At 30.9% G+C, this 14,581-nt stretch overlaps 1 protein-coding gene across 2 annotated transcripts; it reads left to right on the forward strand.

The window, feature by feature from the left end:
- The first annotated feature begins 403 nt into the window (after positions 1 to 403).
- LOC132743912 (NXPE family member 2-like) lies at positions 404 to 13,316 on the forward strand. 2 transcript variants are annotated; one of them, XM_060732502.1, is made up of 7 exons: positions 404 to 589; positions 806 to 934; positions 1,298 to 1,425; positions 4,125 to 4,399; positions 4,757 to 5,016; positions 9,704 to 9,882; positions 10,378 to 13,316. In XM_060732502.1, the coding sequence occupies exons 1-7, from the start codon at positions 438 to 440 to the stop codon at positions 11,040 to 11,042; spliced, it is 1,788 nt and encodes a 595-aa protein (XP_060588485.1). In that variant the 5' UTR covers positions 404 to 437; the 3' UTR covers positions 11,043 to 13,316. The 2 variants fall into 2 exon arrangements, with proteins under 2 accessions (XP_060588485.1, XP_060588486.1); XM_060732503.1 differs by having other exon boundaries at positions 584 to 700.
- Positions 13,317 to 14,581: the final 1,265 nt, after the last annotated feature.

The following is a 14,581-nucleotide window of genomic DNA, read 5'->3' on the forward strand; positions in this document are numbered from 1 at the left end:
ATATTGAACAATAAAAATTGGCAAAATATTCTGAAGCATACACTTCACCCAACATAACAAAAACATATGCCAATAATGTTTTTTTTTTTTTTTGTTGTTACCAATATTTACTTTATTTATATCAAAGTTGGTCAAAAAAATCTTACAGACAATGGTCAGTTTTAATTTCGATAATATAAGATAGTATGTATATTAAATACTTAATTCAAAAATAAATTAAAAACAAAACCAGTTTTAATCAAATCAAACTTATTTATTCAATCAGTGCATTAAGCCCTAAATGAATATGTTAGGCAAATTCTGATACAGCGAGCACTGATAAGCATTTTATCATTAAACATGCACGTCAATCGCATGTCATAGACAAATTTTAAAAAAAAACTCGAATTTACCCGGTGTCATATTTGTTTTTAACATTCAGTATAAGCGACAGCTTGATGGATCAAAACAATAATTATAATCTACTAAACAAATCAATGCCAAGACAATTATTGCACGTTTATATGGAACTAACTTTTAGAGAAGTTAGCTATGTATCAAGCTTATCACAGTTGCTACACATTCGATTCTTATGTAAACCGTATACAAGGTATAATACAATAGCACGTGAAATTATTTATGTTTATATTCAGTGAAGTAATAGAAACAGTATTGATGCCTGCTTTGATATAATGGACAATATGTTGATCCGGTTGCAAAGGTAGCAGTTTGTTGTATTTAAATAATCCAAAATGTTTGATTGTAGAATAAATGTAATTACTAGCAATTTGTTTATAATATTAAATTCCTTCTTTTTCTTTTTTAGAATGTTTTTCTTGATATCGTATGCTCTCATGATATTATGTATGACAATAACCTTTGTCGAGACAATTTGGAAAAACTTATCATTTCTTAAATATAAAGTCAGAGAAAAATCAGATACGCAAAGCGGCTGGTAAGTTAACTTTTTTCTTGAAACTTTTGAAGTTGTATGAGTTATGTGATTAGTTTCATTTACATGATAAAAAAGATGGAAATTGACCAGCTTCATACTTTTTTATTGCACTTATCGCAACAGTCAATTTGCAAATGTTAAATTGGCCTTGGTTACTTCAAGGTTTCTTATATATATATATATCGGCTCAAAACAAATATTAAGACATTTACTTTGAATATAAAGGAATACTCTTACTAAGTATGTTTTGCTCCGTTCCGAAAGCGGAAAAGAGAAGAGTATTTATATTATTGTAATGTATACGCTATATTCACGTTCTAATATACCCTTTATTGTAAACACTTAATTTTGCTTTCATTAAAGGACTGAAAAAATTAAAAGTATTCAAAACGAAGTGTATAAAGAATTTAATGTGCAAGATCTGCTTGCATCTCAATGTCAGGACCATTTACTAGCAGCAGACCCATCTAAATCAACAATTGAAATAAAAGGTTAGTGTTATTTATGCATGTTTTTTATGAATATTATCCTGGTAGTATTATTATACATTATTTGCAATGAAGGTAATTTCAGAGATCTCATAATTTATATTTAGCAAAAGTAAGTTTTATAAAATCCATACGACAATGGGTAAACTTAAGAATGATTTGTTGATATCGTCTAAAAGTTATTTGTCACACAATAGATTTTTGTTGCTTACTTAGTTGACGACTTGGTTTTTTGTACATTTTCATTTGATGACGTTATAGAATGTGAATTACAACTAATAAGGCATGGAGAAGCATTCATATAAGCATCGATGAATCAGTATAATGGGGTTTTATTTATATTTCCTCAGAAAATAAATAGAAGCTCACAAAAGAAAGATCGGAATATACATGAACAAGTTTCATGTTTCCTCTGTTAAATAATAAGAGAAGTATATAATGATGATAGTGCATAACCCTAAAAAAGGTACTTGATCATTTTGCATAACAGTTTGTCAGCTTTGTTTTGTTCTTACAAGAACCTTTAAACGCAGTCCTTGTTGATTTTGTAATAGAGTCATGGTAATATTATAAACGGATCTCATATTAGATGACGTTTCATAAAAAGTTAAGATAATTTACTGATACTTTTCATGAAATCCATTGATGAATTATATCAAGTTCATTATTGAAATAATTAGGCCACACTAGGTATTTTAGGGACACTCGAGTAAGTATTTCAGTTATATAGAAAATTTTAAAACTAATAGTTAACCTTATATAATGTATATACATAGACCAACATTTACAATTGTGTAATATTATATTTTAAGAACATCATTTTATTTATCCTTACACAGATTTTATGAAAATGAAATGTCACTTTTTAAGTTACAAATTTGTCTTCATCCATTTTAGAATAAATAGAACAAAAGCATTTAAAGGTAAGGAGTTTATTGTGACCTTCGGTCCTGATTATAATAAGGACAAAGAGTTTATACGTTGTATTCCGTCTGATATTCCGTCTTAGATGGAAAGGAGGTAATCGTTAAAGATAATTATTCACTTAAGACGAATCATTTGTGAACGAAGGAAACCCAAACATAATAATCATATCTCAGTTATATTTTTGAATTTGATAGACTTAATTAGACATATTTTATTAAAACTTCAGTCATCCGATGAACCTCAAAGTTAAAGAACAATAATTGATATTTACGAACTTTTTTCCCTTTGGCTGGTTTTGTATTATTAACACATGGTGCTACTTTCATCTCAACTCCATTTAATATATTAAGGGGTATAGAAGCTCTTTAGTATCTTATTTTATCAGATACTTTTCCTTTATATTACTTTTTCGAAGAAGTCGTTCATTGTTAAGCAATACAAAAGCTGAAGATAAGCTGCTGTCAAACTACATATAACTGACACATCATGTGTTGGCAGACAACTTACCCAATTGAAAAAGAAATACCTGACATTATCGTTTTGTGACGTTAGTCGAGTTTAAGCTATGAGCAAAATAACACTTAAGCTAATACTTTTGTGGAGAGTGTCTGTAAGTAATCTGACTTTTCCCTGCTAAACTTATACAATTAAGGGGCATCTGTGTCACTTGTGTTCAGGTCATTGACTTACAATTACCTACCCTTCATTGCGGAATACTGGCATGAGCATATTGAATGTCGGCGATTCAACTCAAACGCCCTTTCGTGCTTGGATATGCATGGAGGTTCACTTGATTGCAATGTAAAACAAAAGCAAAACAATATTACATGTGATTGACTTGCAATAGTGTCAAAATAACATCAAATCATACAAAAGACAATACTTGTTTGTAATCTTAAGATTTAAGTCTTTTCTCTTATGGATTTAAATTTAGGTTTTATTTCACACGTCCTACCTTGTGTAAGTTTTGATCCAGAAACGGACACAAAAGTAATTATTTTAGCTTGAAGTTTTCCGTACGAGTAACCTCAATTAACGTTTGGTGTATTTTTCGGGACAGAGTCGAAGTAAACAAAAAAGAAACAAGTTTTACGTTTCTGCTCATAAAGAACAGCTTATTCATTTTGACTGAGTGTTGTGAAAACTTTTAATAGCATATTTGTTATTTAATTTTACAACCAACTTTAACAAATTGACTCAGGGAAATAAAAATATTTTACAATATTCTTCGGCAAAGTGGAATCATTAAACCTTAAGCCATTCCAAAGAGTGCAATTGTTCACAAATTTGCTTAAGATAAGGGTGTATTGCATTAGAAATCAAGGTTTCAATTTTGGCAAAACTGAATTTCTCGGAGGCAGTTAATTTCCGTCTAATTGCCATTGGTCTTTCAACGCTGATTTAAACAATCATGTAAGATTATTAGATGGTCACTAGCGTAGAAATTTGTAATTATTGGTTAGTTATCCTGCATAGCCTCTGTTGGATAGACCACCAAAATATGACAAAACGTGACAAACAAAACAAAGGAATACAAACAAATAGGTATGTCCGCGCAAGATTATTACATAACATTTTCAAACAATAACTTCAACCTGTTTTAGACAGATCCTGCATTTGCTATAAGCCTTAATTGTAACTAGATTGTTTTCAAGCAAACTGAATTATCCGTAAACTTTACAAATAGCATTTTCAGTTGGAATTTATGTGCACATTTTATTCTTCGAAATAACTTGTATTACAAAAATTCTCATTTAAAATTTGCACTCTTTCAGAACAACACAAAATTGCGGTCGGCGATAGCATTGATATTAAATTAATAATGTTTGATGGTTACGGAAACATGAAAACAAAGGGCGGGGACTATCTTAGAACAAGACTTTATAATGATAATTTAAAAGCTTATGCCAATGGAGAGGTACTAGATCATAAAAATGGATCGTATACAATTAGGCACAACGCACTATGGGCAGGACAAGCTAAAGTTGAAATAGAGTTATTATATCCAAAAGAGATTCTTTCAGCAATGATTCGCAGAAGACATCATTGGGTAATATGTTATAAAACATGAATGTGCAAATAAAAGTATTAATGACAAAAGAGTAAAACGAATTACTTGAGACCTGTTCTTACTGTACTAAGTGTAAATTAGTTAAATGCTAAATTTTTCATATGCCATTTTTAATAAAAATATCTGATTTTCTATAGTTAACAATAGATGTCCAGAATGTTTAATTAAGCTAAAAACATCAGTTATTGAGTTCAGCCTTTAAGATATATAAAAATAAGCATGTTTACTATATAGATACGTCTTAATATGATGGTTATATCATTTTCTTGCTTTCTTTAGGGATTCTGTTTTTCTCTATTTTGTTAATTTAGTGATTATATTTGTTTAATTTTACAGCATTTTAAAGATATACGTGCAATATTCGAATCTTTTAATACATCCGAATCAGCGCAATGTCATTCAGACAAGTACGTATTTGAAAGAGACAAAAAAGGTTCAGATTTGTGCAATTTTTCTTATTGGAATAAAACAATGCCTTGGTATTGTCTGAAACCTGTCGACAGAACTTTGTCGTGTAATGACTTAAAGAAATACGAACGTAATTGGGTTGGCTATTTAGAAGGCCTTAATGAATGTGAACTTCGTCTTGTAAAAAGGTAAATATTATAGAATGTTATGGAATATCATGTATATTCCTTTTTCCTTTTATCCTTGGGAACGAAAGATGTTTTTAGATAGTTTATCGATTTATACTGGTGAAACGCATATATAAAATCCAGATTTTTGCCAATGGAAATATCCTTGCTCTTGCTGTGCTTCTTATATCTGCTAAATTGCATTTTTATTGACATGCAGCGCTTCTATGACTTGCCACAATTTCTTAACTAGCTACTAAACTACCGCGTTTCTTAAAGGTATTGCACAGTTTTGACTTGCTGTACTTCTTGGACTGCAATTTACGGTGTTGCTTAATTGTGTAAAGCGGACCCTTTTAAATCCATGTTTTATATTTGAACGCTAATCACCTGCAAGAATTGCGTTGATACCGGACATGATACTTGCTCTTAGACTTACATTTGTCCTTGAAAGCAGACCTCCTTTAAGGCTAGCGGACAACTGCTTGACTGAATTTTGTAACAAGTAGGCAGACCTTCTCTAAGACTTCCTCCACTCAGAAGCAGACCTCCTTCCAAACGTGCTTTCTTTCTTGAAAGACAGACCTTTTTGCCACATTTGAACCAATCTTTCACTTCATCATGCGCATCCTTTTTATCGGTAGTCATATTCCGTCGCTCTGGTGTTTCGCCTTTGTCACCCGTTAAAAGCACATTTGAGGATTATGTCTTTAACTATGTGCATCTGCAAAATATCATGGCTTGCTCATTGACTACGATCTGCTTCAAGACCATGTCTACATCAATAAAGAAACATTGAATTGAGTGCTCTCATTCTAAAGTCCAAACTAATCGTTGCTTAAAACGACCGTCTGTCTTGTGCCGTCCTCGTCTTTCATGAGTAATATTCCATCGCATTTGTGTTTCACCTTTGTCAGTCGTTGAAAATACCTTGATATTTTTGAAAATTATGTCTACCATCATATGCCTCTGCAAAATAACATTGCTTTGCTAATTAACTACGGTCGTGCATGACCTTTTGCAGTCTCTGCTTCAAAAACATGTCTACGTCATTAAAGAAACATTGATTTGAATGCATTCCATCTCCTGTCTCTTATCTATATAGGCTTTATTATATTTTTGCTTAGTATCTATTTCCTGAATAGCTTAATAGGTACAGGAATGATAATTTTAGGTCGTGGGTTCGATACTTACTCTTGTCACTTTTATTTCTAACAATTTTGTTTATTTGATGTTTTTATAATTTTTCATTCATCTTCTTTCAAGAAAATTATTTTCATGTTCATTCTGGAATATAATTTCTCTGAGTAGTTTACTATTCTATTATATACTATTTGTGTGCTATGGTACTGCTTGTTAACAAAGGGATAAGTTAGTTTTGATTCGATTGTGTAATTATGTGTGGGAAGTGTTTTTTCGCTTCCTAGACATAATGCACCATTTGGGACTTGCTGCTACTTCTAGCATTGCTGCTTTCTTAAGACCTCTTATACTTACAAGACCAGTCTGGCTGTCTGGACTTCTTGCGTTGTCTCAACTTGGTGCTCTGTTGGCATTGCTACGCTTTTAAGACTTGCTTTGTGCTTCGTGATTTTGCTTGTGAGGGAAAAACTCTTATACTTTTTAATTTATTTTTTTTTGCATATAAAAAAACACAAGCTCTTTTGTGTTTTTTTCTGTATGGAAACATAGTTTTACACAATAATGAAATTACCTTATAAAGAAATGATTTTTCAATTTCTTATAATTAAATGCTTTCAATGTATTTTTGATATTTATTTTTCTTTTCTCAAAATATGTATAGAACCGCTATGAAACTATAAAAAAAATTTACGTCATGTCAAAATATTGACGTTGCGGTGATTTTTACCTACTGACTACGGGTGAACCGTTTGAGAACTAGTAATCGTGTTAGCAATAAATATATTGTAAATAAAGGTTTATCTTAATGTGATAAAATACCTTTCATCTGAATCGTAATGTTTGATTTATTCTGCACATTCAGTTTACGAAATATTTATGCTTACACAGAAGAAAAATATAAATGAAAAATTCAACTTAAAAAGTAAAACAAAGGTATTGTACTTAATTGATTTTTCTGATGATTTTGTTAAAACCTCATAAAACAAATCAACACTAATGTAACAGTGCAACAACAACAAAAACAAACAAAAACAAACGCTTAGCGCACTATTGAATGTTTCAATATTGGTTTGATTCAGTTGGTTTGATTCAGCATTTGAATAGACGGCTTTTGAAAAACCAAACTACTGAAAACAAACTAATCGCCTGGTAACGCAGCAACATTTGAGCATGTATATTGTGGTTTTATTTTTAAAAAATGTCTTTCAAATGTGTATCAATGTGGAACTAGATGATATGGATCAAACATTTTTACGCAGGCAACATGTCGTAAGGGTATTCAATCAGTTTTCAACAAGGTATGCCATTAAATTAAGAATACCGAAAATAACCAAAAACTTGGAGCTGAACGACATCAAAGAATTACAAATAAATATTGATTGAAATCATTTCAGTAAGTTTTTCTCACATAATATGTTCAATCTATTAATGATTTATTGTCTCTAGTTATTTGCTACAAATTTGTATCCTGTGATAGTCATAGCCACCCGACTGTTTATTTGTAACAACCAGTTTGCAAGTCAGAAAATATTAAGATTGACGGAAATCACTTGCAACATGTTTTACGCGCAACCTGTGCTGCAAGATCGATTTACTTTAGTTATTCTAAAAACACACAAACACCTAGAATGTTAAGCCTAAACAAACAAAACATTAACATATTTTCAACAAAATACTTGGATGGGATAAAGATGAACGTAAAAGAGCTTTCTGAATGCCAAAGTTAGGCATGTCAGCCTTAGATGTTGCTCGGTGTTGCAATCCAATAAATCGACAATATCACGCCCTATGAACACATTTCTGTGAACTTGCCCAGATGTTGTAGATCTCGTATAATGTCACAACGTTTAATGAATAAGATGCAGACAGACAAGGCGTGTACGAGCTAAAAAAAAGTACAAGAACAAAGATCAACAAGGCAAAGTGATGTTTATAAATGCAGCCTCTGAATGGCTCAATGAAGGCACAGTAGTCATCGAGATTGACCAGCCTGTTGATGTACATTTTTCATCGTATCACCGTATCTTTCAAACTAATTTCATATCTATCACTTCAACGTCCGTGATCTTAAACGAACAATTCTAGATACAAATACCAGGATTTCTCTGCTAGTAATTAGGATGTTCATAAGTAGCAAATCTTTGCGATTCATGGTGGTTTCACTAAATAATGAAGTGACAAGGTTTCCCACATCCGAGTCTTTGGACTTTTCATTTAGAATTTATGCTGCAAATTATGAATTAATATACACATATCAGTGTTGATAAAAAGTTATTATTTTATTTTTCTTATTTGAACCTTTTCTTAACCTGGAATAATACATTTATGATCTTTTTAAGTATTTACTTATGTAAATAAATATTTACAAAATTGATTGTACTGTAGAAATCTAAAGTCTCCAAACTGCAAGATCAGTTATTTTTCAGGAAGAAATGCATTCAAAAGACGTCTTGCAATTAACATTCCATTGCGTCATAAAGTCATTTTCAGTCACAAAATCATTTGTTTATATTATATCATTTTGAATCGATGCATATTTTCATATCTCTTGGACGAAACATATTCATTTTTAAAGAATCATTTAAGGTATGTTTAGGTATATTTCCATATATTGTAAACAAATTCCAATATTTATAGGAACAATAAACCTTCAAGATTTGATAGAGCATAGTATACAAAATATACATACGTTTCTACATCAGCTTTTTAATTCAAATAAATAAAACATGAATCGTTTTTTTGCTGCGCAAACACTTTAATTTATCTTCATTTTATTATTCAATTCAAATATTACTTTTGATTTATCACAGCGATTGCTATATAAGTGAACATTTATGCGTAAAAATGCGGAAATATTTGTGATAATATAATTTCTTGAATCAATACAGTTTTTGGGATATTATTAATCAAGCAAGTACATATTAATAATATGCCGTTATTGTAATCGTTCTATTAAGTTGTTTATACCTTTATTATTTATATAATTGTCTGAAAATACATTTTTAGTTTTATAATTGACCTGATCACACATTCATTTGTGATATTTTGAAACATTCCTTTGTTATATAAATTACCTATTGTGTTGTCAACACTTATATTGTTTCATCAAAACATTTGTGATTTTCTTAAACAAAACTTAAACAAACAGCAATGAGAAAATTTTATCTCAGTATCCAAATAGTCAAACTTATTCATGTAAGAATCTGTATAATAAAAACGTGTTTTCAAAAAGGTTTGGCAGAAGCGATCGATCGATCGATAGATAGATAGATAGATAGATAGATAGATAGATAGAGAGAGAGAGAGAGAGAGAGAGAGAGAGAGAGAGAGAGACAGACAGACAGACAGACAGACAGACAGACAGACAGACAGACAGACAGATAGATAGATTTATTTCGGCATAAAGGCAAACAAACATTTGCGAAAAAATATCAATTCGCAAATATCATAAATATTTCGACGTAGCAAAATTAACAACTTATTCTGAGTATAATTTTTTTTTATAAAATAACAACGAAAATTAAACTGTTTTAGGGCAGTAAAATATATAAATTTTTAACTCAAGGGATCAGTATAGAGTAGGAGATATAATTAATATAAGAGTTGAAGCATCCAAAAGGGCTCACAAGCAACCAAACGATGAAATGCAACCTTGTCATACTTACAATCGAAGCAAACTATGGTTCATGAAACAATCAACAGGTTACTTTCACCAAGGAAAGTGGATACTAACACATTGTGAAGGTAATATGTTATGCCAATATAGTTTACCAGTAAGCATTTTTGTTGTCTTTATCAGAGATTTCTGTGAACTTTTACGCAAAATTGTTACAAAAAAGGGAACAATAACTCACCTTTTAAATTTCCAATAAAATAATTTGAGTGTTACCCTGTATGGTCGCACATTTTGTAGTGAAAACATGGAAAATATTATATTCACAACAACTAAATAATGACCAAATATAAAATGTCAGCAGATTAATAATTACAAGGTTAAAGTACAATATACATGTGTTCGCGCATTTTTGATATTATTCGGGCGTAAAAATATGCTTTTAATCAAATTTTAAGCCATTGTGTTTAACTGTAGCTTATGAAAGCACATAATTTTATTCATTAATTTACAAGAAAATATGAATCACTTAAACAAAAATACCGCTTCTTTCATTTTTCTATCACTTTACTTATTATTTGCAAATATATTAATACATTTATAGTGTTCTACATTTGTCTCTACAGGAAAAATAAGAAATGTAGGAGAATGTCTTCGAAATACAACTGTCTACCTATGGGGAGATTCAACAAGTTTGCAGTGGTTAGCTTACCTGCAATCCTCAAATCTATCTTTAGGTTGTACACTTAAACGCATGTCTGGCGAACGATGGCACACAAGATATGAAGCATATTGCTTACAATATAATATATGGATTATTTATATACCTCACAATATACCAGCTGTTGCTGGTGGGGTATCAAATATGAGTAGCTACTTTTCAAAAACGTTACCTGAACAAGTAAAGGATTTCAAAAATACAAGCAAACGTATAGTTATACTTCACATTTATTCACATTTACAAATAGAACGTATTCAATTTTTCATAGCAAATGTTCTTGCGTTGCGGTATTATTTAGAAAAATTAGAAAAAATGGACCAAACTAAAATTCTCATAAAATTACCTTATACACATCGTGACGAAGGAATTAACGGATGGACAATCAGACAACCTGACTACATTGGTTTTTTATATGAATCTATTATACGAAAGGCGTTTACGGGAATGCACCATTTTGTCATTGCTCTAAATAACAAAGATATAACAATCTCAACGAAAAATATTAAACTTCATCCTGAAAACATTGTTATAACGGCTATGGTAGAACAATTTTTATATTATGTATGTTAGGTTTTATATTGATATATAATCTTTAGATTCCTTACCGTAGGCTTTTTATTACTTGGAGACCATACGCCGCGTTTCATGGAATGGCAAGAAAGTGACACATTGAAGGTTCCATGATAACCGCCGTATGAACACATCTGCGGATGTTTCTAAATTCAAAATTTTAATATTTCATGTTTAAATGTTGAATTTTGCTTTAGCCGGTGCTAGGGGGTGTGGACGGTAACTTGCACTTTCCAATACCGTCCATGAACAGGCTCAATCAAACCGATCTTGCAACATTTTCAATTTTGTCGTGTTGGGCTTTCTTTAGGGATTCTGTATTTATCTATTTTTTCATTTGACTGTTCGCCGGTATTATTTAATCGCTTGAGACAAATTCTAGACACCTACAAATTATATTTTAGGCTTATTGACTGAGTCTTTTAGCATAATATTTTGTTGATTTATATTAGATTAAAAAATATGATCATGTGTTCTTAAACAATATAATAATTTTATTTATTTGGTATATTAAGGACTTTATATAAGGGGTCTAGAAATAGTATTTGCTATTAAAATAATGAATACTATAAGTGAGTCCTTTGATGTTCTATTTAATCCGAAATATTATTCTGGGTATTTGTTTTTCAACACAAGAATGAGATAATTTGTTCGTTTAAAACATTACACCTACAATCATATAGCTACTCGTAGAAATGGGCGAGTTATTTTATGTTACCAATAAATGACAAGCTGAGGTGAGTTATTTTAAAAGACTAACTACCTTTAAGGTCGAAATCCATGATATTTTCCATTCACGGGACTGTTATCATATGAATGAAAACAAATATGACAAGATGAAAAGCTTTATTATTATTACTTGGACACTAAACATTTACTCTTGGATGGTCCCTTAACGATAACGCCACAAAGGCTATTGTCATTCCTCAAGATGTAAATAATTTTACCATGTCAGTATAAAAAACAACATAAGATCAAAGTCTTGAAACGGTCCTTTAAGATGTTTTTTTGTATTTACTGCAAAACGTTTTTGATATAAACATGCTTTGTCGCAGAACCAAGTTTTTATGCCAATAATAAACAAATTTAAGACGTGTGCACAGGGAATTACTATGTATCGTACGTATTTACGATCTAGGTTAAAATGTCCTCAAAAGTATGATGAAAAAAGTTCTGGAATAAGGTTAAAATTTCTTAAAAATGAAGAAACATGGAAAACATTTATACATTTGTACGTACTATTTTAGCTTTCACTCACAATATATATAGTTAAAATATAATAGCAAACCTATGATTAATCTATTAGACTTCATACCTCTACTGGTTTTGCAATATCTTCAGGAGGAATATGAGTAAAGTAACATAAAAAAACGTTATTGACGTCACCGTTAACAAAATAAAAGGATAGTCTGTTTAAGTGCTTTATTGTAATAGTAATGTCTGTTTTAGTATGATGATAATACTGCTACAGTGCGATGATGGCTGTGTTAAGATTCTATCGACAGCGAATAATACGATGATGACAGTGGTATAGTACGATGATGACAGTGTTATGATACTGTTGACGGTGGTATAGTACGGGCATGACAGTGGTATAGTACGATGATGACAGTGTTGTAGTATGCTGTTGACAGTGCTACAGTGCGATCATGACAGTGCTTCGGTACGATGATGACAATGCTATAGTTCGATGATGACAGTGATAAAGTACACATATGACAGTGTTATAGTGCGATGGTGACAGTGCTTCACACTTATTGGCCTAATTACCGTACAATGATAACAGTACCACAGTACTCAGTTTTATCATAAACATCACTTGAGGAACTAATTACCCTCTCGAGTCACATAAATATTTAAATATATAAAACAAGAAGGTGACAGTTATTTTATATTCAGGTAGTGTTTTATTGCCATAAATAAAGTCATTTTTTTAACTATATGATAATCTCATCTTGAAGTGACAAAATAAGTATGACAGTTAAATTTAAGTGGAAAGAACTAGTTTCGCAATCTGCTTGAATAGATATGTTTAAACAAAGTAGAATGATGACAGGACTACAGTACGCCAGTCTTCCTCCACTAAGTTGCGATATGACTTTTAAACTGTTGTTGCGACGATATACCCAAACCAAGATCAAAACAAATAAAAGATTCATTGATGACAGTTAGCCATCGTTCTGTCGCGTTTTATGTATCTGAGATAGATAATGCAATAACCCTAAAAAGTGTTTAACTTAATTCAAAATAAAATACAAAACATAAAATTTCAAGATTCGATGGAGCATAGTATACAAAATATACATACGTTTCTACATCAGCTTTTTACACATATTTTTGGTCAAATCTCGCTCCACCTTACCGGTTGTCATGTATAAATAACCAATTTCCTCACAAATGACAGTTTTCTTAACCTATATGATATCAAATATTAGCTAAAGTGTACAAAAATTAATGAAAACTATAATACATAGAGGATATTGCCACTGGTAAGCAAAATAGTATTTCATGCAACAAGATCAGTTACTTCAGTAATGAACCTACAGGAATATAATATTCTAATTATCTCATACCCTCTCCCCGTCCTTCGTTTAAAGGACAAAATAATCATTTTTCATTGACCCTAGTGTAACGCTAACATTAAAAACATTTAAAATATGTATTCATCATTGTTTTGGTTTATTTAATTAATTGAAAGGTATTATAACAAAATTCTACGACAGACACTCATAATTAATAAGAAAGCGTTTATATTTATATTTAAAGAATTTTAGTGAGGTATTTGATTTTATACTTTAATTATTTCCTTTGCATATTGTATTCTTCATCATTCGATAATGTAGAATACTTTGTATACTTGATGTCACGGTACCGCTATTGAAAGAAGTTTGAGTTCATTGAGGTATAGGCTTCAAAAAGAAATCTTAGTAAAAACTTATTTAAAAACCCCCGATTTATTTAACTATTCCGAATAGTGTGTCATTGTCATTGTTTATACTGATCTTATGAAATAGTTGTCAAAACATGTAAATAAAATTAGTTATTAAACAGAGCTGACCAGAGCAGTTGTTGACAATTAATTTTAGATAGATCTTAAAATGTCTTATTTAAAAGTTAAACGCATAGCAACCTACATTTAACCGTTTTTAATTAACCTTTTACCACATATAGACGTGTTTTGACGGCTGCCTCCCCCATTTTTAGGCCTCAAACAGTGAAAAATGCCAGTTTAGGCTTAAAACACTGTTTTTTGTTTGAGAAATGCTGTTAAAAAGTGATCACCATCAAAATGGTACACCAAGAGGTTACCAGAAGGGGGATCTGTCCCCTTCTGTTTAGGGGGTTTAAAAGGGGCAGCAGTCCCCCTTATCGCCAAGAAAATTTTGGACATGTGATAGGCTAAAAATAGCCTCAGGTTGAATTTAGGGTAACTTATAACCAACCCTGAAAAGCCTTTAACTCTATCTCAATTCATTGAAAAATTGAAGTACTTTGAAATAAATTTTGTAGAAAAAAAACCCAATGCAAAATAGTGATTG

The sequence above is a fragment of the Ruditapes philippinarum genome, unplaced genomic scaffold (assembly GCF_026571515.1).
Source record: "Ruditapes philippinarum isolate M1 unplaced genomic scaffold, ASM2657151v2 ctg369_1_1_1_1, whole genome shotgun sequence".
In the NCBI taxonomy this organism is placed as follows: domain Eukaryota; kingdom Metazoa; phylum Mollusca; class Bivalvia; order Venerida; family Veneridae; genus Ruditapes; species Ruditapes philippinarum.

Bases quoted from the DNA above. Each gene is read 5' to 3' on its own strand.
- LOC132743912 (XM_060732502.1), top strand. From the start codon at position 438: ATGGATCAAAACAATAATTATAATCTACTAAACAAATCAATGCCAAGA. The intron at 935-1,297 runs GTAAGTTAACTT...CTTTCATTAAAG, and splicing joins TCAGATACGCAAAGCGGCTG to GACTGAAAAAATTAAAAGTA. The intron at 1,426-4,124 runs GTTAGTGTTATT...GCACTCTTTCAG, and splicing joins ATCAACAATTGAAATAAAAG to AACAACACAAAATTGCGGTC.